Source organism: Sinocyclocheilus grahami, unplaced genomic scaffold (genome assembly GCF_001515645.1).
Source record: "Sinocyclocheilus grahami isolate Dianchi unplaced genomic scaffold, SAMN03320097.WGS_v1.1 scaffold336.1, whole genome shotgun sequence".
NCBI lineage: Eukaryota > Metazoa > Chordata > Actinopteri > Cypriniformes > Cyprinidae > Sinocyclocheilus > Sinocyclocheilus grahami.
Genome location: NW_015505515.1, coordinates 45533 through 73512, shown reverse-complemented (window position 1 = coordinate 73512; position 27980 = coordinate 45533). Strand labels below are relative to the sequence as shown.

The window sequence follows — 27980 nt, the reverse complement described above, 5'->3', positions numbered from 1 at the left end:
GGTATGACTGCATGCCTTTTCCTGACTGTTAGAAATGATTCACCCACCCCTCCTCTTCTCTCCCCGCTCTGATTGGCTTGATCTCCCCCGTCACACCTTCTTCCCATGCTGCATTAGCCAATCAGATCCACCGCTCCCGTTGAAAGCGTGTGTGATTGGCTGGCTGACCTGTGATGCTGCTGCCTCTCTTTAAGAAGCAGTCTAGACTGCAGTGACAGGTTTTTCAGTGAGAATCGAGCTGCTGTTGTCCTGCAACACGTCTGACTTTCATCTGGCAATTCCTTGTACTACATTTTACAGAACATTGTGATCTTTTCTTTGTCTGAATCCATTCACCGGTCTCATTGCTCCTCTTTCACTGTCATAAGTCAGCACATCAGCTGGGCATTTTCCCATCATTTCATTCATGATTCCTCACGTTTAATCTGCTCATCTCCCATTTTTCCAAATTTTTTCCGACCCCACTTTACAAAAAAGAGGGAAATATCTGAGCACTGCATAGCCTGAAGGTGAGTACACTTGATTAGAGTTTAGAGTGCTGCAGTCATTACAGATGCATTTTACTGCACTCTCTCCTTTCTTCTTGTGTCGTGTCTAATGCAACAGGTTCTGTATGTACCTCATATATTGGACAGGGCATGTCATTGTCAAGGGGAATGCTTTGTAAAAACTTGCCAGAATACATAATATTATTATCATTATGCATAAAAGGACCCCACACATCTCTCTTCCTGTGTTTCACAATCAAAGTATCAGCTGAATGCTTTTAATATTCAGATTAGTTAGTATTATGATGATATTCTTCTCCCAGTGCTTGTTCTGTGCCTTAGGGGTTTATAGTGTTGAATATCCCATAGTGTCATAACTTGAATTTTATGGAAATTTTTGTTACATCCATGTAAAGCTGTTAAATGCGTAATGAACATTTGAGCCTTTCGCACCCTACGGTGTATGAAGTGTATCCTTGGCAATTTAAGTTTGTGTATATGTTTTATGTTGTTGCTGTTTTTTGTATGGGCCCTTAAAGGGACAGTTCACCCAAAAATATACATTGTCATCATTTACTCACCCTTATGTTGGTTGAAATCTGTATGACTGACTTTCTTCTGTGGAACTCGATTGGGTTTCAGTGGTAACCAACAATAATGCAGATTATTGTTGATATCAGTTTAATCTATTTGAATAAGGTGATTGTTTTCTCCTAACAGGAATCAGTTGAACAATAGTATGAAAAATGGGCTTTGACAAGAGCTGTCAGCAAATGAATCGCTAAAGCTGTTACACGGATTGCTAAAGAGCTGAAGGGCCAAAAACCAATAGACCTCAAGTTTCCGAGAGCAGCAGAAGCGTCTAATTTCATCCAAATTGTCTCAGCTTATCGCCCTGTCCTGATGTCACATGGCTGTACCAGTATTTTGGCCTTGCGTCAGTTTTCCCAAAATGTGTCGTAACCATTATTAGTTCTCAAAGGCAGACCTCTTTAAAATCCAGTGCTGCTATTTAGTATGCATGAGACATTTATATCTCAAAAGTGCTTTCTTTCCCGAAAAACCAACAGGCATTGCTTGAATGTGTTATAACATCTCCTTAAGAAGTTGATCGACGTGTGTGTATATAAAACGTATACACTACCGTTCAAAAGTTGGGAGCCTGTCCAATTTTTTTTTATGGTTTTTGAAAGACATTTCTTATGCCTACCAAGGCTGCATTCATTTAACCAAAATACAGCAAAATAGTAACATTGTGAGATTCTTACAATTTAAAAGTACTATTTTAATGTATTTTAAAATGTAATTTATTCCCGTGATGGCAAATCTGAATTTTCTTTCTATTATCACTAGTTAAAGCAGTTGTACTGCTTAATTTTATTTTGCGGAAATCTTGACATTTTTTAAGGATTCTTTGATAAATTTAAAGTTTAAAATAACATTTATTTGAAATTATTTGTAACACTATTAATCTTTACTGACATTTGTCCTGGGTCTTAATGTTGTACTTGTCACACTCTTTACACAGGTAAAATGTCATTTCTGCACCAAGTTGAATTGCAAAAATAAGGACAGTTTCAGACATTATGCCCTCCTTTCTTTCACGTTTAAACCAAGGGTGACTTAAAACATAACCATGACTACTAAACAGACAATCCTTTTTGATAAAGTCAACAACCATGTGATGTTTGATACATGAGGTGTTGACGTTCACGTGACTCTTGCACACAATCAGTACCTTGAGCATGTATTAGTCTGACTTTCCCACTGTTTACATTTAATTCCCTTTAAACAACAGGCTTAGTGAAGTAGAAGAATGTGCCGTTGTCCCCCCTCCGAGTTGACTTCTGTATCACTGAGCAGTGATTTTCACCCTCTGCATTGCAGGTTTGGCCTGTGGTGAGGACGCTCTGTAATTTTACAGGTGATGGTTTTGACGTCACTATACAGTCATATACTGTGTCTTTGTAATGCTTTAAAGTCCATTCAGTCATCAGCTGTTGACTGATGCTCTAAATACCGTACTGTCCCAGTGTCCCCCCGTGGTGTGGGATCAGTCGTTCCGATAAACAGGACTGATCAGATTTCACCGAGCACATAGTGGCCCATTTACAGACCTGCCGTTTTCCAGTGAATTTGACCCACTAAGATTCTTAGAGTGGGGAAAGCAGGAAGCAAGGAGGCTGTAAGCGCGTATTAGGGGCTGCGACTCTGCAGTGTTGCACAGTGCAGCTGGAGCACGACTCGCTGTACTGCTTCGGCTCAGCGGGAGACTCAAACCTGAAACCAAGCCAAGAAGCCGGGAGGAGGTGTGAAGCAGGAGTGATTGTTTTGTGGTGCTTACTGCGCTGTTACATTCTGTTATGGATGTGCACTGGGTTAGTCACGTTGTGTCCTGGTCACTCCTGAACGCTTCGCCCTTGGTGTCATAGTGTAAGGTGGCCAGTTAATGTAAGTGCTCAAGTGTTTTTTGTCTATTTTGTGTAATGCTATTTGTTTATTTCAAACCTTTATTTTTTAAATCATTATATTGTGCACTTAAATTAAATAGAGCAACTTTTCATACTAGTTAAATTGTAACATACAAACAAATGTCTATATTCCACCTCCTAAAAATGCTGGTTTTGGCCTGTCTCACTTCAAAGTTCTTGTCATCTTTCCGACTCTATCCAACGATTAAAGTCATACAGTAATGTCATATTATCGTCATAATCTTACCATAATCTGTTGAAATATTCATTTCATTGAAGTCAAACAAATTTGTGATTATTAATCCTGTTACCACATGATTTTCCCCCCTTTTCCAAACAATGTAACATTCTACTACAGTTTTATTTGGACTCTTACAGCATGGCAGGAAGACGAGTTTGTTAAGGTGTCAAGTTTGTCATGTTCAACCTTCAAAATAAATATTTTTCTTAGTTTTTTGGAAAGTGACTACTAGCCAACATTTAGTTCTTAGTTAGCTAGCCCTTCCTGAGTGGCTAATCTTCAACCCTGTTGCTCATTTCTTGTTTATTATTATTTTTTTTTAAATTAAGAATGTTTGTGAATTGTTATTTTTTACTAGGACAAAGCACAGAAGCAGTGTTTTAAGATGTATTTAGATGTGTCCTAAAGGTTGAGTTCTTAAGATTTATAATAACCATTTATGAAGACTAAGCACCACCTTTTTTATACAACTTTATTTTGTGCTGTTTATGTGAAAAGTTATGTTTTTGTAAAAATTTACAAAAATATTTTTTTCTTAAATTTATAGAAAATGAATACAAACCTGCATATAGTTTTCAACCCTCTTACTCATTCAGCCATTTTTTTCCTTCATTTTTTAAATATGGATTTTTGTCATTTATTACTGATGTTTATTACTAGAAAAAAAACACAGGATCAGTGTTTTCAACAGTAGGCTTATTTAGATCCCAGTGTTTGATTTCTTGAAGATGATAATCAACATTGTCAGAAGGATAAGCACCTCCTTTTATTGACCATTTGTTGTTTTCTGTTGAGTTTCTAGCTCCCCAATCCTGTATTTTAATTATTTTATTTTCCCAGCTTTAATGTTCCTTGACGTCACCAACACCTGGCTCTCCAACTTTTCCATTTCCCATGGTCTTTTAGGCTACATTATGCAATCTATAAGGGAGGCTCAAATACTGTCTAATGATGTCCTTGTCTCTCTTGTTTTGACAGCTGAAGGCATCTTTGTGGACAGGACACTTAGAGGGCCAAACAATGGAATGCTCTCTCTTGCCTACACTGCTTAGCACTCTACAGACTGAGGTTAAACGGCTTAGTTAGCAGTGTGCCTCTCCCCCAAGAACTCTTTTAGCCTGGGGAAAGTTGGGAGAAAAAACGGGCGAAGGAGAATTTCCTTTATAGTACAGCACCTTACTCCAGTTCTTTGTAGTTGCTTGCTTGGGATTCATTTGGAAGCTTTGCGTGAACAAAAGCCAAAATGGATTTGGAACCGTACCTGTGGATGGTCGTGCTTGGCTTCATTATAGCCTTCATCCTGGCATTTTCAGTGGGGGCCAATGATGTGGCAAACTCGTTTGGGACGGCGGTCGGGTCAGGGGTGGTGACACTACGTCAGGCCTGCATCCTGGCTTCCATATTTGAGACCCTTGGCTCCATACTTCTCGGTGCCAAGGTCGGGGAAACCATTCGGAAGGGAATTATAGATGTCAGTTTATACAATGACACAGTGCCGATACTGATGGCGGGAGAGGTCAGCGCCATGGTCGGTAAGTAATGGCTCATTTAAAGTCGAAACCTCAATGTTTCATTTTGAAGATTAATGATGGAGAAGCTTAGCGAGGCATTCATTTATTCACTGTAGGCTGCCAGATTTGTAAAAGAGTATTTTAGCTGAAGTCTGAGTTAAAAAATTCACTTTTAGAGTAAAAAATGTAAATAAAAAAAAATTGAATTCAAAGAACTATGATGGTTTAAAAAAAAAAAAACTTTATGCAGTTGTTGTTGTTTTTAACATCACTGGGCTTTGAATGGCTACATTGTAATATTTTTAATAGTGTCCCGTCTAGAGTCTGCATTGAAAACAGAAGGGAAGGGAACATATGGCTGGAAGACTTTTTTTTGGTTGCTCCACCTCCCACTCATATTCCTGTCTTTTTCAGGGTCTGCGGTTTGGCAGCTCATTGCCTCTTTTCTGAAGTTGCCCATTTCTGGAACTCATTGCATTGTGGGATCTACTATTGGCTTCTCCATGGTTGCTATTGGCACTAAAGGAGTGCAGTGGATGCAGTTAGTCAAAATTGGTAAGAAAAAAAATCCATTATGCGATTCATTATTTATTTTACTGTGGTAGTTATTTGCTCACCAGAAAATTGGAAAACTTTTTTTAAACGCTTTGAAGCTAAAGGTCAGCCTTCTACTGAATGTTTCTGTTTAATTTATTTTTAATGTCCTGTGTCCTAATTAATGTTCCACTACTGTTCAAAAGTTTGGCATCAGTAAGAGAGAGAAATTCTTTTATTCAGCAAGGGTGCATTAAATGGATCAAAAGTGATAGTAAGGGCAGGTATAATGTTGCGAAAGACTTTCAATTAAAAATACTGTTATTTTGAGCTATATATTCATCAAAACAATCCTGAAAAAATTGTCAAACATATTAAGCAACAAAACAGTTTTCAACACTGATAATAAATGTTTCTTGAATACCAAATCAGCTTATTAGAATAATTTCTGGAGGATCATGTGACACTGAAGACTGAAAATTCAGCTTTGCCATCAAAGGAATAAATTGCATTTTAAAATACATTCAAATAGAACGCGATTATTTTTAATTGGAATAATATTACACAGTATTTTGTTTTTATTATTTTTTATCAAATAAATGCAGCCTTGGTGAGCAAAAGAAACTTCTCTCAAAAACATTTTAAAAATCTTACCAACCCCAAGCATTTGAATGAATTGTTTCTCTGGAGTGACATTATCTAATTTTTGTTGTCGATATACTTGTAACAGAGATGTGTAATTTGTTTAATGTTGCCTGTTGGCCTTTGTGCCTCTAGCAGCATTATGCGTCATTATATTGGCACGCTATTGATTTAGTAATTGCGGTTTATTTGATGCAGTTGCCTCATGGTTCATCTCCCCTCTGCTGTCTGGTCTCATGTCTGGTCTGCTTTTCTTCATCATCAGATATTTCATTCTTAACAAGGTGAGTCATGGGTCGACTATTAAACCTGTCTTTCATCACCTTATTTCAGTGATCTCGCTTCGACAAATTTTGACATCAAATTGGGAGGGAAAAAAACTGATCAAAGTGCTCAGACAGGCTTTAAGTGTTTTGCGCTTTTGATTCAGACATCCAATATAAACATCCAAAAGACATTCGCCCAGTCCTTCAGTATACCAGTCCATCACCGGTCCTTATAAGACCTCACATGTTCCCATTATATTTACTGTTTAACATGCATTCAGCTATTTCCAAGTAACTGTGCCTGTGGCTGTGTTTATATTGCATGACAATAGCTCATCTGTGATGGCACAGCAACCGCTGTACAGTCGACAGCAATTCATCTTTTAAATGTGTGCCTGGTGTAGACTCTGCTTCTGTAAACACTTAAATATTTAAGCCTTAAAGAGTTAGGAACAGCTAAATGCATTCTTACCTGTGGCCACGCAAGCACTTACTGTGGTTTAAAGGAACAGTTCACTTAGAAACGAAAATTCATCTTTTACTCTCCCAAAGCTGTGTGGCTTTCTGTCTTCAGTGAAAAACAGCAGGAGATGCTTAGCAGAACGTCCAAGCAGCTATTTTTTGTATAATGAACGTAAAAGGCAATATATACAGTAATGTCAATCTCCCAAAAGGATGACAAATTATAAAACAATAACAAAACATAAATGTTATCCATAGCTCTTGCATGCTATATTCCAAGTCTTCTGAAGCCATATAATTGCTTTGTGCCTGAATATACAGAAATTAGTGGTCAAATTGATTAATCGCGATAAAATAAAAGTTTGTGTTTACAGAATATATGTGTGTATGGTGTACTGTATATGTATTAAAGAAATATTTACATGTGTTTTTTTATGTATGTTACACTGAACGTTTTCTGCTAGGCAAAGCTCTAAAATAGACCGTTTTTTTTTGTCATTTTGGAGCTTAACCCAGCTTTCACTTTGTGGAAAAGAGCAGCTTGGACATTCTGCCTAATATCTCTTTTTGTGTTTCATAATTAAAACAGGGTTGGAATGATATGAGGATGAATAAATGATAATCGAATGTTATTTTGGGGGGTAAACGATCCCTTTAAGAGAGTATTTAACCTAAATCAGTGTTGTTACTGCTAAAACTTAAAAGAAAATCAGAAATATTGCCTTAGTAACTAATTGAATTAAAATAAAGCTGAAGTACTAAAATGACTAAAAAGAAAAAAAAGCTGAACAGCAATATTAAAAATTTGAATAAAATTGAACACAAAATCACTAAAACTTTGAAATTAAAATGAACACTGGAAATATAAAAATAAAAGCTCATTCAAAATATTAATAAATACTATAATTATATATAAATAAATCTAAAATAACACTGATGATATGTGCTATGGCTAAATTATAACTAACAATCTGCAAAATATTGCATTTACTAAAGAATAAATGTAACATTGGATGTGTTTTGTCCTTATTCATGACGTCTTTGTGGTATATACAGTACAGAGTTTAAACTCTTTCTGTGATCTGTCCATTACAGGATGACCCTGTTCCCAATGGTCTCCGTGCTTTGCCCCTCTTCTATGCGTCAACCATCGGAATAAACACATTCTCCATCATGTACACTGGAGCTCCCTGTAAGACTATTTTGAATTGATAACACATTCAGCCAAGAGACGTCCTTGATCAGACACGAGTTTGTTGTCACTGAATAAGTGTCATTGAATAGGCCATGTGTACAATATTGTTTTATGTGTTTCCATCTAAAATACCTTTTGTTTCAAGATAAATTCACTGGATTGTTAAAAGTGTATTTATGTGTGTGAGTGTGTCACGCTCTTTCTTTATTGTGCAGTACTGGGCTTGGAGATGCTCCCCGTCTGGGCTATTGCCCTCATTACCTTGGCTGGTGCTCTGGTATGTGCCGGTCTGGTCTGGATTTTGGTTTGCCCCTGGATGAGAAGGAAAATAGCAAGTACGTACTGTCCTTTTCCCTCCCGCAGACTCGTGACTTTAGGGGTTATTAATGTCTGCATTAGATCTCTGTCTAACGTTTATCCTAAATTTTCTATTTCTTTTTCCAATAAGGAATCAATTATCTGAGGACAGTTGTGATTACTAACTCAATTTGCAGAAATTGTGTGATCCATGTGTTTTTGCACTTGACATCTGGCCATTAAGTTAAATGTTATTTCTAATCTAGCTTTGGAAAAAAATCAAAGATGTGACTCAGCATGAGGCATCTTCACCAGCTCAGGAGGGGAAGGATTTGCCTAACATCTGCTGCTCTGCTCTGCTGGGGCGCTCTGTAATGTAAAGGCTATCTTTTGCTGGCTCTGGCTTGTGGGCCCATGTTGTGTTCGACTGACGCTGAGAGAAATGAAAAGCAAATAAACTGAAGCTGTTTATTTGAGAACATCACTGTTTTTTCAGATGAGTCTCACAGACCTTGTGCAGTCGATGCACCTTTCTTAGTGCAAGATTGGCTGCCCACGTGTTTTGATTGAGAGAAGTGTCTTAATGAAATGAATCACTAATGGAATGAAATGTTAAAGCACTGCTTTCACTCACGGATCAGCGCTTTAAATTGTTGCATGCTTTATTAAATTTGTTTTCAGATCAAGGGTCTACTTCATTGTGCGGTTTCCCATGGGAGACGGTACAGTTGTAGGAATCTGATTTATTTATTTGGCTTTTAGGCTATTGAGAAGGGTCAGTTCTATGAGTAAAGCTGAAATTAGCATTAAATATGTGGGGCACTAATTTAAAGTGCTTGTTGTTGTTCATTATCTCTGCTCGATTTAAAAGAGCCAGTTGTAATCGTACTGATATCACAGTTTTTCACGCATGGATTATCCATGTTTATTAGTGATTATGTTTGCTTGATTATATTATTCTCACTGTAATCTTTTTAATGCTGCTTTTAATTTTCAGCTTTTCACCAGTTTCACAAAGCTTGCCAACTTCCCCTCATCTTGGCAAATAACGTTTATGTTGATTAGGGATGCACTGATATGAAAATTTTAGCCTATACCAATAAGTGAAAATTCTGTATTTTGTTCAAAAGGCCACTACCATTCCATGTTTGGGGTAGTGTTTTTTTTTTTCTTGTAGAAAGAAATTAATACTATTATTCAGCGAGGATGCATTAAATTGATTAAAAATGAAAGTAAAGACATTTGTAATGCTACAAAAGATTTTTATATAGCATTAATACCGGGTTTTTTTTTTTTTTTTTTTTTTTTTTTTTTTTTTTCATGTTTTTCTTTTTTGGAAAGACTATTGGAGTACCAAAAAAAAAAAAACATTTTTAAATATTAAAAAAATTTTTTTATAACAATAATACCGGGTTTTTTTTTTTTTTTTTTTTTTTTTTTTTTTTACAACTTTCTACTCATCAAAAAACCCTAAAAAAAATCAATTCACAGTTTCCACCAAAATATTATTAAGCAGCACCACTGTTTTCAACAAAATGATAAAATATAAAATGTTTGATCACATGTTTGATGAGCATCAAATCAGCATACTAGAATGATTTCTGAAGGGTCATGTGACACTGAAGAATGGAGTAATGATGCTGAAAATGCAGATTTGCATCACAGGAATAAATTACATTTGATAATATATTCAAATAAAAAACGGTTATTTAAAATTTTTATATTTTACAATATTACGGTTTTACTGTACTTTTAATCAAGTAAATGCAGCCTTGATGAGCATTAAAATGCTTCTTAAAAGCATTGAAAATCTTGCCCAAAAGACCCCAAACTATTGAACTGTAGTTTAAATTTAAAATTAAACCCTAAAAACTAAAATTGAGGTGCATTAGTTTATTGTATCAAAATTAATAAAAAAAATTTAAGGATAACATTATAATGTCCAATATGAAATTTATATTTAATTTGCTAAAGATTAGATTTAAAAGTGTTATTACATTTTATTGCTTTTAAAGATTAACTTTGAGACCATTAGATTACTGCAAAGGTAAAATAATGTAAAAATGTAAAGAATACTGGAAATAAGATGATGCACAATTAAATATCCAATATGGACTGATATAACAAAAAAATATATATAATCAAATATTGGCCAATAACCAATATGATACTGAAATATCATGCATCCCTATTGTTGATATCTAATATATGACTTTCAATTCCATGGTTTCCTACTTTTTTTCCCCAAAACAGGTCGGCTGAAGAAAGAGCATGCTCTTTCCCGCATCTCTGATGAGAGTTTGGATAAAATCCCTGAGGAGGAAGAGGAAGCCCCCGTGTTTAAAGAGCTTCCAGGTGCAAAAAGCAGCAACGATGCTGTGCTGCCCCTGACAGAGGAGTCCACAGGAGAGCTGAACAGCCTGGCTAATGGAGGCACCGTCCTGCCCAACGGCAGAGTGTATGGTACGTTAAAGGACTTGTTTTGTTTTAAATGGATACCATCTGACCAGAATGTCCTACGCTGACCTCATGTGTTTATTTAATTTTTTTCTATCAGGTCGCACTAACTCCATGACCAACGGCTGCCTTAAGTCACCCGTGTCCAATGGGGGCTTCAGCTTTGACGGACACATGCGCAGTGACGGCCAGGTCTATCACACCGTTCACAAGGATTCTGGTCTCTACAAGGACCTACTACACAAGATCCACCTGGGCCGCCTGGAAGACGAGCGCAGCAGCTCACGTCCCGACAACAGCTACCGTCACCTCCGCCGCAACAACAGCTATACATGTTACACAGCAGCCATCTGTGGCATGCCGGTGCAGCCCCTGATGCGGTCGGAGTCCAGCGCCCCTCCTCCAGAGGACAGCGAGAAGCTAGTGGGCGACACTGTCTTCTATTCAAAGAAGCGATTGCGCTATGACAGCTATTCCAGCTACTGTAACGCGGTTGCAGAGGCTGAGATTGAAGCGGATGAAGGTGACGTGGATGTGAAGTTGGCAGTAGATCAAAGGGAGCCCCGGGCCCCTGCTGAAGCGGTGCTGGAGGACTGCGTTGATGAGGACAAGGAGGAGAAGGACAAGCCGCAAGTCTTCCTGCTCTTCCACTTCCTGCAAATCCTCACCGCCTGTTTCGGATCGTTTGCGCATGGTGGGAATGATGTCAGGTATGCCACTTTATTTGTTCGTCTTTGTTTGTTTCTAAACCTAGATTCTTTTTCCTATGACAGGTGTTTTTTTATGTGCAAGTGTTTAAGTATGCTTTTGAGAACCTTTAGAATTTTCTCTTTTTTTTTTTAGCATTTTCACTTTTTAGCATGCTTTGTAATTATCGAGTTTAGAATAAGACATACTGTATTATTTGCAGCATTTTTTCACATTCCACAGCATTAGTGTGTCCTGAGAACAAGCCCTCAGTTCAGTGCCACGGATCTGGTTCACGGCTCTAGAGATGATTTGGCACATAACCAGACTTCTAAGACTGTTAAGACCAAAGCGAGATGTGGCCAATAGTTTAGGCTAACTTCAGCTGCTTAATGCTTTAACAGTTAAAATCTTTAAATTGGTTTTGTTGGTGACATAATTTGATTATTTTTGATTATTATTTATATTTTGTGTGAAGTGTAAACAAAATTCTAAATTCTCCCTCAGAAAAAAAATATATTAAAGCTGTCACTGGGGCAGTACCTTTTCAAAACGTACAAATATAGACCATATGTACCAATATGTGTTATGTACTTTTAGTTAGGGCTGCACGATTAATCAAATGCGATTGTCATGTGCATTTTGTTAGTGAAGCCGGTTCTGTAATCAGCAGGAAATCATCATCACGTGCTTTCAGATGGAGCAGCATTTACTACACAGAGCCTTAGTTCACTGACAAGTTACGCAAAAAAATCGCAGACAGTTTTATTGCACGATTATGAAATCGAAGAAATCGTTCGCGATAATGACAGCTGTTTGCGTAGCTTCTCAGTGAACTACGGCTCTTTGAAGTAAATGCTGCTCCATCTGAAAGCATGTGAAAATACCACATTTAATAACATATTTTTACTCCAAACTCACTTCATAACATCAGTCGAGTGTTTGAAATAAATCCTTCTGTGAGATGATGTGGCTTCTTACACAGAATAAGGCACGCAAACATATTTCATAGTATTTAAGCAGTGATAAAGGCATTGCATTATAAATATACTTTATTTTTATGAAAATTATAATAATAATAACTCCGATAAACCATATTTTGTCATAATCGTGTTTATTAATCACGTTGAATCAATGGAAAGCAGTTAAATCTTCTGTTTATCCAGCTAGCACTAGGCATTTCCTAGGTTTCTTCTGCGGGCGTATTTGGAGTTTCAGCGCGAGAGCGCCCTCTGGCCTTTGGATGGAGATTTACTGCTGATCACAGAACCGTGCTTCACTGAAAGATATGCATGACAATCGCAGCTTCTGTTGAATCGCGATTTCGATTCAATTTCGATTTATCGTGCAGCCCTACTTTTAGTGATTAACAGATTTATTGATTCTCTGTTCAGAATCAACATTTTACCCCGTTAACAAACCCATCCCAAACTAATCCCCAACTACAGCTTTAAGGTCACAACTTGGCAATAATTAAATACAATTAAAACATCCATCAGTATATAATGATGAGAAAATTAATTAAATAAATAAAATGAACAGATGAATTCCGATCTATAACACCTCACATTTACACTGTAACAATCAGTATATTTCTCACAAACAGCTATTACTGTCCCATTTCCAAATAGGTTAAGTACTTGGAACATTTTTTATAGTATAGGTTTAGCTTGTCCGTCTGCTTATAAGACATGTTGTCGAATGCAACCACTCTAGCTAGTTCTACTACTCATTCCTGAAAGGAAGGGGCATCCTCTGCTCCTGAGGGCATTTCCAGGATTTGGACCCAGGATTTTGTGTGTTTGTCTCTTATTTCGTTGTCTGTCCACCTGCTAATATGTACATTTAATGTACTTATATGCATCCTTTAGGGGTAAATAAGGTACAAATGAGTGCCTTTTAAAGGGTACTGCCCCAGTGACAGCTTTTTTCTGAGAGAATGTGACCTCTCCACTGTCAGATCAATACAAAATTAAATAATTATTTAATAAATGTAAATTATTGTGTTATTAATAAATAATAGTATTCATATTTTATATTTTATAATAATATTTCTTTTTCATTTTCTTTTTCTTTTTCAAATATTTTTCATTTTGAATAAATTAAATTAATTAATTTAGGGCAAAGTCATTGTCTGATTTATACACTCAAAAGTTTGGGGTCAGTAAGATGTATTTTTTTAAAGAAAGAAATTAATGCTTTTATTCAAAAAAGTTGCATTAAATTGATCAAAAGTGGCAGTAAAGACAAAAGATTTCCATTTTAAATAAATGCTGTTCTTTTCAACTATTCTTTTTTTTTTAAATTTAAGAATCCTGAAAAAATTGATCATGATTTTCACAAGAATATTAAAGTGCACAACTGTTTTCAACACTGATAAAAATAAGAAAGGGTTCTCAAGCATCAAATCAGAATATTAGAATGATTTCTGAAGAATCATGTGACACTGAAGACAGGAGTGAAACTTCAGCTTTGCCATCAGAGGAAGTTGTCTTTTCATAATCATGATACATTTTGGGGTGAAGTTAAAGTGATATGTTGATTTAAAGACCACATGGTTCATCACTAGTATACACTTTATATCATAACCTTATTGTAGTCACTTCTCCTGTGAACATGCTTGTTTTTATCTTTTCTGCAGTAATGCAATTGGTCCTTTGGTGGCCCTGTGGATGATTTACGACCAGGGTGGGGTGATGCAGGATGCGGCCACACCGGTCTGGCTGCTATTATATGGCGGCATCGGAATCTGTGCTGGACTGTGGGTTTGGGGTCGACGTGTCATTCAAACGATGGGCAAAGACCTCACACCCATCACCCCCTCCAGGTGAGATCAGCCTATTGGTGGAGAGCATGTTGTTTGTGCATGATAATTGATGCATGTGCTCCTGTTGCATGCAGATGTGATGATTAATCCACAGTAAGAAGTCTTCTTAAGCCCAATGCACATGTACACTGTACAATTTTAGCAATAATTGTGAATCTCACTGGCATTATATCATTCAATCTAACAAGCAGCAATTGAAAAAGCCAGAAAAATTGCACAGTGTACAGTGGGCTTAGGATAAGTGGCCTTTTACTGTAAACCCATGACAAAAACACACACAATTTTTCTCCTTCTTGTTTATTTCTGACAATACAAAAGGTGTCTTTCTTTTCCTGTAGCAAGTGGAAAATTGTAGAAGTGGAGGACTGGTTTCTGGTGGAAAAACTGCCAGATCTGAAACTTTCAACTTGGTCCTACACCAGTGCTGAGGTGTAATTGTAGACTACAGAAATGGAGCATGTGCTTTGGCAGCAGGGTTATAACAGTTTATCTGATATTGAAATCTTGCTAGATTAGTTCAGTTTATCGGCTTTTCTCCTCTCTCGTTTGGGTGCTTGCCCTCAATCCCCGTTTGTATTACCACCACAAATCGGGTTAAATATCACCGTAGAATGACCTTAATTTTAAATTTTAGCACACTTTAGAATAAAGGCAGTTTATAGAGACCGGTCACTGTTTTGCACTCTCAGCTCAGAACTGCCTGGGTTTGCTAAATTTAGCAAGACACTTGTGCACATGGCCTCAGCGACCTTGCGTTCTCTTAGTAACAAGACAAACTGTCAAAAACAAATGAGCTTGAGTTGATAAACAGAACAAAGGCTTTCCACCCTATAAAAAGAACTCTCGTCATTTGTTCTGAGAAAGCAAGCTGCAGATCATTTTTTTTAGGGATGCTTGTTAGGAAATCATGATTACTAAACACTGATACACTGAAGGTAACTGGACACAACTCAAAAATCCAAAACCAAAATTATTTTAAATGAGCCTTTGAAATAACCAAGCAAATGATTTTAGTGTGATATGTTTCTGTTGATGTCTAAGCTCCAAAATTGTATAATTCTTTTTAAATATTAAACTTATATTGAAATTATTATAATAGTGAATTATTGTTTATCAATGTGAATCTCACCCCACACAGACTTTTAAGTGGGAACATGACTTTTTTTTTTACTGTCAATAATTAATTCATCATCACATGTGATGTACTTTCTCTAGATTCTATTAAACCTGGCACAGTTTGTTTTCCTTATAATGTATATGTAAATAGATGGTAAAGTAACAGATGCAGTTGAAGTTGTGCAAAAAATCTTATTGGCTTACATTGAACTATAACTACCCAGAACAATGTATTATAGTGGCAAATTTTAATCAGAAAATTTAAAATTATAGTAAAAGTTTAAAAAAAACCCTCAAACTTTAACAAAAATTAAAAATCATGAAAGTTAATTGGATTGTTATTATTTCAAATTTTTTCTAAAGAGACTTTTAACAAGATTTAACAAAAATAATTATATGAAAATGATTTTTATTTACTGGAACAATTTGCAATTTCTCGATGTGTGACAGAACAGATTTCGCACTGAAGGGTCACTCTACAATCCTACATGTCAATCAGTCTATACTAAGTAAGTGTGCTGCATCAGGTGGCCATGTTCCCAGTCACATGCCCTCATGTAGCGCACTGAAATAACAATCGACATGACCTCTGTATTTTTTGGCTGATCTGCAGTATACGGTATATATCTCAGCATTTTGTATTTGGATTAAACAAACAAATGAAGTGAATGTAACCATGTAGGCATATATTATGTGTAAAAAAGGGTTAAAATCACATTACATTCTAACATTGTTACATTGCAATCTAAAAAAAAATAATGCTTTTAAAGCAGAAGTTAAATTTACTTAAACTAAAAATGAAAATAACAAAAAAGCACAGACTAATTGAGTAAAAAGGCTATTTTGATTTCCCCATTAGAGTCACTTTACAGTTAGTGCTATCAGACAAATACACTTGTAGGTTTAAAATTCTACATATGCCACATTTATTGTCCAACTACAAATATTTTAGTCAGAGTTATTGCGCTCCTATTTCATTGAGCTCCGTCTGTTTGGCGCGCATGCGCACAGCAGCACTCGTTCACTGAAATCTGTGAAGTTTAGCGGAGAATCACAAAAGCTCATGCACTTCTGACTGCAAAATGGAAATATTTCCATGGCTTTCTAACATTTACAGATGGAGAATATACCTGTGAAATGTAAGTTATGCATTATGAAAACAGCACATCTCAGACACATGAAACCGTGCGAGTAGCGTCTCTGTCAGCAGCACACGCAGTCTTTCTGTCAAGAGCATCTGACGAGCCGAGCCGCTTTAAACTCAAACTATAAACTATAGGCTACTATATCTTACCAGTTTTTTAAAAGCCCTTCATATAAGCTTGTCGCATGTTCAGAACAAATTGTATTATGCACTTTCTCCGCAGCAGCTCAGTCTGTGTCCTCCCTAGATAATTTTTCAAATGTGCTCGTATCAAACTACTGTATATCGATATTAACGGTATTGCTTCTTACCGTATCGCTTATCAAAATATATCGATGTATTGTACAAACTCGATATACCGCCCAGCTCTAAAACTGGCTTTTTAGATGGGTTTGCATGATTTAGTGGAAGGTTTGTCTGCCTGTTTGTGCACAGTTTATATATTACTCGCATGTTCATGATGTCTGGGTGTGTTTTAAGATGCCACTGGAGAGTTTTTCAGCACAATCACCATGTTTCCACCTGCATGCATGTACACATGTCTACCCTGTGATACACACTCACACGCACATACTGACACGCTTAATAGGCACAGAACTTAAGAAAACCTGTCAACCTTGTTTTTGTGTTACTGCACCACCTTCATCTCCTTGTGGACTTTTTGCATGCCTGTTAAAATGTTTCCACTCCTCCAGACCGGCATGCTGTACGTGCACCAGCCTCTCTCAATGGCATGCATTGTCATCACTGGTTGAACTACAGGTGTAACTGTATAAAGTTGTGTTTTGTTGCCCTCCCCCCCACAGTGGATTCACTATTGAGCTGGCCTCAGCGATCACTGTTGTTTTGGCCTCCAATATCGGACTTCCAATCAGTACGACACACTGCAAGGTAACTATCGGGTCAGAGCCCAGCTGGCCCCCTTAGGTTATTGTGTGCATGCCACCAGAGAGAGGAGGGAGCTGTCTGTTTTTACAGGGAACAAGAGGTGCCCACATCAGCTTTCAGCAAATGGTGCTATTTGTTATTGATAAATAATGACATCGATGCACAACAACTTGACACTTTCCACAGATAGGGTGCTGTCCTATTACAATAAACAGACACATCTCGTGTTCTACTCTATTGTTTCTCATAGAGTCAAATGTCTGACAGGTATTTTGATGTGTCCTGTCTTGCTGGTCTCCTTGCCTAGACCTTGACTGTAATCAACAATTCAACTCATACAAACAAATGATATAATTTTATAATTATAAATTAATTGTTGAAAAATCGTAATTGCTACAAAAATGTTTAGACAAGTAAACAGTCTCTCATTAATTTTCTAAATTTTTGTTGTTGTCCAGCTCAACCACTCTATCTAGTTACCAAAGTTAAGGTATAAGAATTTTAAGTTAAGTAATTAAGTAGAATTTTTCAATATTTCAGTTTATGTAAAAAAAGAAAAAAGTTTTTTTTTAAAAGTTTATTAATAACCATTGTTGTTATTTGAACTAAAACTTTTCAAAAAGTATTTTTTGTTAATTGAAATAAAGCTGAAATAAATAAGTATTAGATTAAAAAAAAAAAGAGAAATGGTGCCTTGGCAAATAACTGAAATATATATTTAAGTTGAAACTAAAACTAAAGTAAAAATGAAAGGTAAATATGAAAAAAAAAATCTAGACGTGCATAAAAAATTGACTTAAACTAAAAAATATTAATAATTTTATATTATTTTGAAATGTTAAATTTCTATTTAATGAAGTTAAATATAGAATTATTACATAATATTAGTTAAATAATTAATTTCTATTGTTAAAAAATAGGGGAATCACATAAATCAGGTTTATTTTGTTAGATATAATTTAGACAAAATTAACATTTAAAAAAAATCCAAACCTCACATAACAAATAGAAAACAAAGCATATCATTAAACAAAAGCTGCTTAAAGTGCATGCACAACATTTCCCTTTTTTCTGAAATTGATAATGACATTTGATGTTGTTTTTTTAATCAAGATTACTCTGGCAGGCATCCTTGATTTATCTGTTCTCAGACATCCAGTTACTGAAGTCATTGGCATTGTCACTGTTTCTGATGGTCATAATGCAACTTGACTGCACACTGATGTCAATACTGGGACAATGAATGCTCCCATCAAGGCTAAGACAGCACTCTCAAACCCTTTAGAAATTAAGAAGAGCGCTCCCTTCTCTTCTCTCAGACGTGGCCTTGGTGCATACAGGATGAAATAACTCCTCTCTTCACAGATCTGTGTTTAAGTGATGCTTCACAACATCATCTTCGTCCCCCTCCTCATCTATCTCATAGCATGTAGCTGTGTATTTGTCCGCGTTTGCTCGGGCCACTGGTGTCTTGCTCCATGCTATGTGTGTCTCTTACGTTTTATCTGTTGTGTTTGTCTTTGTCTTGTCATTTGTCGTCTTTTCACAGTGGATTTTGCATTGAAGTAATGAGCGCTCTAACAGTACTCGTTGCCTCAAATGTGGGCGTTCCTATAAGCTCCACGCACTGCAAGGTATTGGTATAGTAGTGAAGCTTTGGTAGTGCTAAACTCCACTCCCATAGCTTCACTAGCGTAATCACCGAACAGCCAATCAGTGCTCACCTCTGCAAACATGTAACTCCATGATTGCAGCTTTGATTCACTTATATGATTCATTCTTTTTTTCATCTGCTTAGTTGTTTTAAAGATAATGCATTAATTGAAGTCAGTATGCTTTTAAAAGGTACTGTGTAGTGCATACATTGTAGTCCAGACGCTAAACATGTTAACCAAACCATGCCAACTGCAGTGATTCCATTTAAAAGTAGGTAATTTCTCATCATTAGCGTTGGTCAACAGCCTGAACTGTTCACATTAACCTAAAACTTGCAAGAAATAAGTCCAGCAACCTCATCCAGTCAGAAATCAATACAAAAGCCTGTTTACTTTTTGTCGCTACACATTCCTGGAGCACAAATGAGCTGACCTCTATTTATTCTCTATTCTCTTGCATGTCCTTTGTGATGTTTTTGTTAGGGATGCGCCACAGCCTGAACTGTTCACATTAACCTAAAACTTGCAAGAAATAAGTCCAGCAACCTCATCCAGTCAGAAATCAATACAAAAGCCTGTTTACTTTTTGTCGCTACACATTCCTGGAGCACAAATGAGCTGACCTCTATTTATTCTCTATTCTCTTGCATGTCCTTTGTGATGTTTTTGTTAGGGATGCGCCGATCCGATATTCATATCGGGTATCGGCTCCGATAGTGCCATTTTTCTCGGATCGGGAATCGGTCCGAGAGAGCCGATCCAAATCCGAGATTTTTTTTTTTTTTCGATTGTGCGAATTATTCTGTGTTACTTCTGAAGCCATACGATAGCTTAATGTGAGCTACATGTGAATATTTAAGTCCTTACATTAAAGTTCACACAAACTCTTTTCTCTGCTGTGGCTGTCAGTCATTCGTTCAGCCTTTAAACCATGGTCGCGTTCGGTTACAGCAGTCAGCTCGGTAAAGCTCTCTCCAAGATCATTCTGTGTTCCCATTATACTTGATTTGTAAATACATGTCTATGATTTTGCAAAAATGACTTTATCTTCTTGCTGGAGTTTAATGTTGTTTTGTTACTTGCTACCGGGTGTCTGTGAGAACAAAACATGGGTGTAGAAAAGACTCAATTGTTTTTTAACGTGCACAGTAACTGAAATTTAAAACTGTTAAAAGAAAGGCTCAATAACTGTTGCACAGATATAATACACTACGCATCAATTTCTCTTCCCTTTGTGCTTTGCACTTTTTAACATGAAGCGCTTCGTGCTCATAGACTGTCAACCCTCTACATTGCGAGTAAATCACTGGTCCTTGGCAGGTCTTACAGTTTGGAAAATAAAACCTCAGATGAACAACAACACATGACATAGCACACCGTGTCATTATTTATTTAACAAAAATATAGCCAAAATGGAAAAGCCATGTGTGACAAAGTTAGGACACCCTTACTGTTAACACAGGAATTAAGAGGGTAAGTAGCAGTCAGGCTCTTCTAATCAAATACATCTGATTAACTGATCATCAGCAAGAGTGTGCACCTCTATAAAAGCAGAAGTTTTAGCAGTTTGCTGGTCTGGAAACATCAGGTGTTTGTTAACAGAATGTCAAAGAGGAAAGACATCAGCAATGACCTTAGAGAAGCAATTGTTACTGCCTCAGTCTGGGGAGAGTAATACGGCCATTTGCAAAGAATTTGAAGTCCATCATTCTACAGTGAGGAAGATTATTCACAAGTGGAAGACATTCAAAAAAGACACCAATCATCCCAGGAGTGGACGTCTCAGCAAATTCACCCCAATATCAGACCATGTAACGCTCAGAGAAATGACAGACAACCCAAGAACTTCACTGCAGACTCCACAGGCCTCAGTTAACATGTTAAATTATAAAATTCATGACAGTACAGTTAGAAAAATATGGGACAAGAATGTTTGGAAGGCTTGCCAGAAGAAAGCTGCTTCTACCTAAAAAAGCATGGCAGCACGGTTTAGGTTTGAAAAGTTGCATCTGAACAATCCATAAAACTTCTAGAACAATGTCCTTTGAACAGATGAGACCAGAGTAGAGATGTTTGGCCATAATGCACAGCAGCACGTTTGGTGAAAACCTAAAGAGCATATCAGCACAGACACCACATACCAAAAGTCACACATGCTGGTGGAGGGCAGATGATTTGGGGCTTGTTTTGTAGCCACAGGGCCTGGGGGCCTCAGTCATTGAGTCGACCATGAACTCCTCTGTATACCAAAGAATTCTAGAGTCAAATGTGAGGCCATCTGTCCGACAGCTAAAGTTGGGTCAGTATTGGATCATGCAACAGGACAATGATCCCAAGCACAGCAATAGATCTACAACAGAACGGCTGAAAAGAAAAGAATCAAAGTGTTTCAGTAGCCCAGTCAAAGTCCAGACCTCATCCTGACTGAAATGCTGTGGCAAGAGCTGTGCATAAACTTGAATATAAACTGGAGCAATGTTGTAAAGAAGAGTTCCTCCAAAATGAAGTGAGAGACTGATGAAGTCATACAGAAAATTATTACTTCAAGTTATTATTGCTAAAAGTGGAGCTACAAGCAATTGAATCATTCAGTCATTCGTTCAGCCTTTAAACCATGGTCGCGTTCGGTTACAGCAGTCAGCTCGGTAAAGCTCTCTCCAAGATCATTCTGTGTTCCCATTATACTTGATTTGTAAATACATGTCTATGATTTTGCAAAAATGACTTTATCTTCTTGCTGGAGTTTAATGTTGTTTTGTTACTTGCTACCGGGTGTCTGTGAGAACAAAACATGGGTGTAGAAAAGACTCAATTGTTTTTTAACGTGCACAGTAACTGAAATTTAAAACTGTTAAAAGAAAGGCTCAATAACTGTTGCACAGATATAATACACTACGCATCAATTTCTCTTCCCTTTGTGCTTTGCACTTTTTAACATGAAGCGCTTCGTGCTCATAGACTGTCAACCCTCTACATTGCGAGTAAATCACTGGTCCTTGGCAGGTCTTACAGTTTGGAAAATAAAACCTCAGATGAACAACAACACATGACATAGCACACCGTGTCATTATTTATTTAACAAAAATATAGCCAAAATGGAAAAGCCATGTGTGACAAAGTTAGGACACCCTTACTGTTAACACAGGAATTAAGAGGGTAAGTAGCAGTCAGGCTCTTCTAATCAAATACATCTGATTAACTGATCATCAGCAAGAGTGTGCACCTCTATAAAAGCAGAAGTTTTAGCAGTTTGCTGGTCTGGAAACATCAGGTGTTTGTTAACAGAATGTCAAAGAGGAAAGACATCAGCAATGACCTTAGAGAAGCAATTGTTACTGCCTCAGTCTGGGGAGAGTAATACGGCCATTTGCAAAGAATTTGAAGTCCATCATTCTACAGTGAGGAAGATTATTCACAAGTGGAAGACATTCAAAAAAGACACCAATCATCCCAGGAGTGGACGTCTCAGCAAATTCACCCCAATATCAGACCATGTAACGCTCAGAGAAATGACAGACAACCCAAGAACTTCACTGCAGACTCCACAGGCCTCAGTTAACATGTTAAATTATAAAATTCATGACAGTACAGTTAGAAAAATATGGGACAAGAATGTTTGGAAGGCTTGCCAGAAGAAAGCTGCTTCTACCTAAAAAAGCATGGCAGCACGGTTTAGGTTTGAAAAGTTGCATCTGAACAATCCATAAAACTTCTAGAACAATGTCCTTTGAACAGATGAGACCAGAGTAGAGATGTTTGGCCATAATGCACAGCAGCACGTTTGGTGAAAACCTAAAGAGCATATCAGCACAGACACCACATACCAAAAGTCACACATGCTGGTGGAGGGCAGATGATTTGGGGCTTGTTTTGTAGCCACAGGGCCTGGGGGCCTCAGTCATTGAGTCGACCATGAACTCCTCTGTATACCAAAGAATTCTAGAGTCAAATGTGAGGCCATCTGTCCGACAGCTAAAGTTGGGTCAGTATTGGATCATGCAACAGGACAATGATCCCAAGCACAGCAATAGATCTACAACAGAACGGCTGAAAAGAAAAGAATCAAAGTGTTTCAGTAGCCCAGTCAAAGTCCAGACCTCATCCTGACTGAAATGCTGTGGCAAGAGCTGTGCATAAACTTGAATATAAACTGGAGCAATGTTGTAAACAAGAGTTCCTCCAGAATGAAGTGAGAGACTGATGAAGTCATACAGAAAATTATTACTTCAAGTTATTATTGCTAAAAGTGGAGCTACAAGCAATTGAATCATAGGGTGTCCTAACTTTGTCACACATGGCTTTTACATTTTGGCTTTATTTTTGTAAAATAAATAATGGCACGGTGTGATATGTCATGTGTTGTTGTTCATTGTTCATCTGAGGTTTTATGACCTGCCAAGGACCAGATAATTTTTTATTATGTCCTGATACAAAAATCTATGGAATTCAATAGGGTGTCCTAACTTTTTCACATGACTGTGTGTTTATATATATATATATAAAATAAAATTTGGCCCCAAACTGGCTTTTTTATTCATTTTAGATATTTAGTTTTCTACAATTTTTTAACAATGCTACTGACTGACGGCTTAGTTTAGGCTATTTTTCAACCCTGTTACCCAATAAAGCATTAAAAAAAAATTATGTTTCCTATTTTTAAGTTTTATTTTTAATCATGTTTAATGAATGTTTTCCCCATCAAAATATGGAAAGCACACAAATCAGCAAATGTTGGTAAACAGGGTTGCATTCAAGGCTTTCGTCTGCTATAATAATGTAATGTTTGAATTGTCTTAAATTGGGGGCTTTTCTGGGTAAATATTGATTTGATTAATTCACCTGCATATCTGCAAATAACCCTGACAATTTTTCAACCCTGTTACCCAATAAAGCATTAAACAAAATTTATGTTTCCTATTTTTAAGTTTTATTTTTAATCATGTTTAATGAATGTTTTCCCCATCAAAATATGGAAAGCACACAAATCAGCAAATGTTGGTAAACAGGGTTGCATTCAAGGCTTTCGTCTGCTATAATAATGTAATGTGTTTGAATTGTCTTAAATTGGGGGCTTTTCTGGGTAAATATTGATTTGATTAATTCACCTGCATATCTGCAAATAATTCATTCATAATTTTTTATCAATTGACAGCCCTAGTTTGGGTATTAGAGTTATCAGCATTACTATTGCAAGCATGTCATGTCTTTGTGTCCCAGCATCCAAAATATGAATTGGCAGGCCGTTAATGTTCAGACGAGGTTTGTCCAGTAAAGCCATTATAAAATGGGAATATTGCAGCAATGGAGGAGTCACATATTCATCAGGTTTATGTCGATTACAGCCTCAAAAAATAGATCTTGTTTGCTGAACAAACTCACAGAAAGGTCACGATGTTTGTCTTGATTTCGTGGATTAGTCATGGCTCAAGCATCTTACATGATGTTTGAGTAGATCAAGGGGGTTAAATCATGGGAGAATTAAAGGCCTGAAGTCTTTTATTCTCTGTTGTTGACTTTTGCTCCAGATTTAGCCCCCCTGTGATGGAGGCTTCAGTTACACTGGCCGTATAAGAAGAGCCAGATCGCTCTTGTTTCTAGAACAGCACCTGTCACCAGAACCCCTGAGTCACACAGCATGTATGGAAATGTTACTCCTCCTGCTGCCCTGTGTTTGGCAGGACATGACATGACTTTGCCTCTCAAGCAAAAGGAGAACATGACTAATGCGGCTTTGTTAAAAGCACTGGACACTACACCTTCATTGTAAATCCTTCTTCAGTGTGCAGACAACGATGACCCAGATTTTATAAGGAAAAGAATGCTTGATTTCAAACCTTGCAGTACTTTGTGTTCTCTTACTAACCCCTACCCAGGAGTTTGCACAATTAATCAAATCCATGTATTTTGTTATTTCAGAAGAGAGATAATGCTCACGACCCTATGAAATCAAAAGTTGGATATGCCTATGTCTGTTAGATTCGAGGATGTCTGTTAGATGTTAGATTTGAAATATCAAATATGTTTAGTATATTCCCTAAATATTTGCAGTGGTGATTTAGAAAAATTAAGAAACGTGAATATTGCAATGATTTAAGCATTATTGGAATATATATTGCTAAAGCCATAAAATTTTTTTGACTGGCAATTTGGGAGAATGAGATCGTTTAAGCGATGGTTCGCCCCAAACATGAAGTTCTGTCATCATCAGATTTAATTTAGGCTTTTTATTCATATAAAAGCTCAACGTTGCTTGCTTGCGAGAAGAAACCTATTTATATGTGACCCTGAACCATAAAACCAGTCATAAGGGTCAATTTTTTGAAATTGAGACCTAGTTTGGGTATTAGAGTTATCAGCATTACTATTGCGAGCATGTCATGTCTTTGTGTCCCAGCATCCAAAATATGAATTGGCAGGCCGTTAATGTTCAGACGAGCTTTGTCCAGTAAAGCCATTATAAAATGGGAATATTGCAGCAATGGAGGAGTCACATATTCATCAGGTTTATGTTGATTACAGCCTCAAAAAATAGATCTTGTTTGCTGAACAAACTCACAGAAAGGTCACGATGTTTGTCTTGATTTTGTGGATTAGTCATGGCTCAAGCATCTTACATGATGTTTGAGTAGATCAAGGGGGTTAAATCATGGGAGAATTAAAGGCCTGAAGTCTTTTATTCTCTGTTGTTGACTTTTGCTCCAGATTTAGCCCCCCTGTGATGGAGGCTTCAGTTACACTGGCCGTATAAGAAGAGCCAGATCGCTCTTGTTTCTAGAACAGCACCTGTCACCAGAACCCCTGAGTCACACAGCATGTATGGAAATGTTACTCCTCCTGCTGCCCTGTGTTTGGCAGGACATGACATGACTTTGCCTCTCAAGCAAAAGGAGAACATGACTAATGCGGCTTTGTTAAAAGCACTGGACACTACACCTTCATTGTAAATCCTTCTTCAGTGTGCAGACAACGATGACCCAGATTTTATAAGGAAAAGAATGCTTGATTTCAAACCTTGCAGTACTTTGTGTTCTCTTACTAACCCCTACCCAGGAGTTTGCACAATTAATCAAATCCATGTATTTTGTTATTTCAGAAGAGAGATAATGCTCACGACCCTATGAAATCAAAAGTTGGATATGCCTATGTCTGTTAGATTCGAGGATGTCTGTTAGATGTTAGATTTGAAATATCAAATATGTTTAGTATATTCCCTAAATATTTGCAGTGGTGATTTAGAAAAATTAAGAAACGTGAATATTGCAATGATTTAAGCATTATTGGAATATATATTGCTAAAGCCATAAAATTTTTTTGACTGGCAATTTGGGAGAATGAGATCGTTTAAGCGATGGTTCGCCCCAAACATGAAGTTCTGTCATCATCAGATTTAATTTAGGCTTTTTATTCATATAAAAGCTCAACGTTGCTTGCTTGCGAGAAGAAACCTATTTATATGTGACCCTGAACCATAAAACCAGTCATAAGGGTCAATTTTTTGAAATTGAGATTTATATATATTTGAAAGCTGAATAAATAAGCTTTCCATTAATGTATGTTTGTTAGGATAGGACAATATTTGGCCGAGATACAAAAAAATGTGAGAAGATTGCCTTTAAAGTTGTCCAAATGAAGTCCTTAGCAATGCATATTACTAATCAAAAAGTTTTTATATATTTACAGTAGGAAATTTGCAAAATATCTTCATAGAACATGATCTTCACGTAATATCCTAATGATTTTTGGCATAAAAGAAAAATCTATAATTTTGTCCCATACAATGTATTTTTGGCTATTGCTACAAATATACACCAGCGACTTAAGACTGGTTTTGTGGTCCAGGGTCACATATATGAATGAACAAGCCAATTAATTAATCTCTTTAAGGTATTGTAATAGCATTTTTGTTTAACCATCATTTATAGTAAATAACCAAATATAATTTCAATCGATTGACAACATTCAATATAAATCTTAATAATCTAAATCATCCAGTGCTGCTAGAAAGACCATGCCAGTCGTCCTCCTACCACCTACTGATATCAAACAGCTATGTCTGTGCCTTCAACTAAAGGCTATTGACCTTAATAAAACAATGTCAATGTAACTTCCTGTTTCAACAGAAGATTGAAGCAGGACAGAAACCTATGCTTGTGATTTCATGGGGTCTTTAAAAAAAACCTTTATAGGGATAACAAAATACATTCCATAAAGACTGTATCCCTAGTTCCACCCTGAAAAATGAAATCCACATTTTATTGTTTTCATATTTTTGTATCATGCTACTGCTGATTTAGCCTTTGCTGTTGGTGCAGGTGGGCTCAGTGGTGGCGGTGGGCTGGATCCGCTCCAAGAAGGCTGTGGACTGGCATCTCTTCCGGAACATCTTCCTGGCCTGGTTTGTGACCGTCCCTATAGCAGGCCTCTTCAGCGCTGCTGTCATGGCCCTGTTTGTCTACGGCATACTGCCTTACGTTTGAGATGGAAAATGAGGAAGAGAGGGAGGTATAGGAAGGTAATGACAGGAAAAATAAAACCGAGACACAGACAGAAAAAAAAAATCAAGATATTAGGGGACAGCCAGAGGGTGGGGAGAGTCTTCAAATGCTGCCTGGAAAAGCATCCAGAATCCTTTGACTTAAATATCCTTAATCTTGTCAAGAGTATTTATTTACGTTTCATTTTTCTATTGTTTTGTTGACATGTTACCATAAACCGTAAAATCTTTGACTCGTGATTTCAAATGGTACATTTTCAAAGTTCCAAAAAAATAGCTCTCATACATTTGTGGTCCTACATGTTCAAGGGAGTAAACAGATGGAGAACAATTGCCAATATCGCAAACAATATCAATACATGAAGAATTGGACTAGAAAATTGGTTTTATGGCACAATTCACAGTACATTGGCACAAAATATAGCTACTAACTACTCTTGGGCCTCTAAATGTAATGTTTTCAAATGTGTGGTGTGCTGTAATCGCACCTTTATTCCCATTCGCTGAAACATCAAACTTCTACATAAACGACACTGAGAAGCATCCTGCTGTTTAAAACCTACATTAGCTGCATTGCTAAAATCATACCTCAGTCAACCCTCTAT

At 36.9% G+C, this 27980-nt stretch overlaps 1 protein-coding gene across 4 annotated transcripts; it reads left to right on the top strand.

Annotated features, from left to right (window-relative positions):
- Positions 1 to 27652, top strand: LOC107602837 (sodium-dependent phosphate transporter 2-like). Of its 4 annotated transcripts, none has more exons than XM_016295430.1 (11): positions 1 to 509; positions 4179 to 4732; positions 5126 to 5266; positions 6086 to 6171; positions 7711 to 7807; positions 8026 to 8145; positions 10361 to 10570; positions 10665 to 11274; positions 13893 to 14078; positions 17145 to 17229; positions 27194 to 27652. In XM_016295430.1, exons 2-11 carry the CDS (start codon positions 4444 to 4446, stop codon positions 27356 to 27358), a joined length of 1989 nt encoding a protein of 662 aa, XP_016150916.1. In that variant the 5' UTR covers positions 1 to 509; positions 4179 to 4443; the 3' UTR covers positions 27359 to 27652. The 4 variants fall into 4 exon arrangements, with proteins under 4 accessions (XP_016150916.1, XP_016150918.1, XP_016150917.1 ...); XM_016295431.1 differs by lacking the exons at positions 1 to 509; positions 17145 to 17229 and adding exons at positions 2591 to 2939; positions 18776 to 18860; XM_016295429.1 differs by lacking the exon at positions 1 to 509 and adding an exon at positions 2593 to 2939.
- Positions 27653 to 27980: the final 328 nt, after the last annotated feature.

Bases quoted from the DNA above. Each gene is read 5' to 3' on its own strand.
- LOC107602837 (XM_016295430.1), top strand. From the start codon at position 4,444: ATGGATTTGGAACCGTACCTGTGGATGGTCGTGCTTGGCTTCATTATA. The intron at 5,267-6,085 runs GTAAGAAAAAAA...TATTTGATGCAG, and splicing joins GATGCAGTTAGTCAAAATTG to TTGCCTCATGGTTCATCTCC. The intron at 14,079-17,144 runs GTGAGATCAGCC...TCCCCCCCACAG, and splicing joins ACACCCATCACCCCCTCCAG to TGGATTCACTATTGAGCTGG.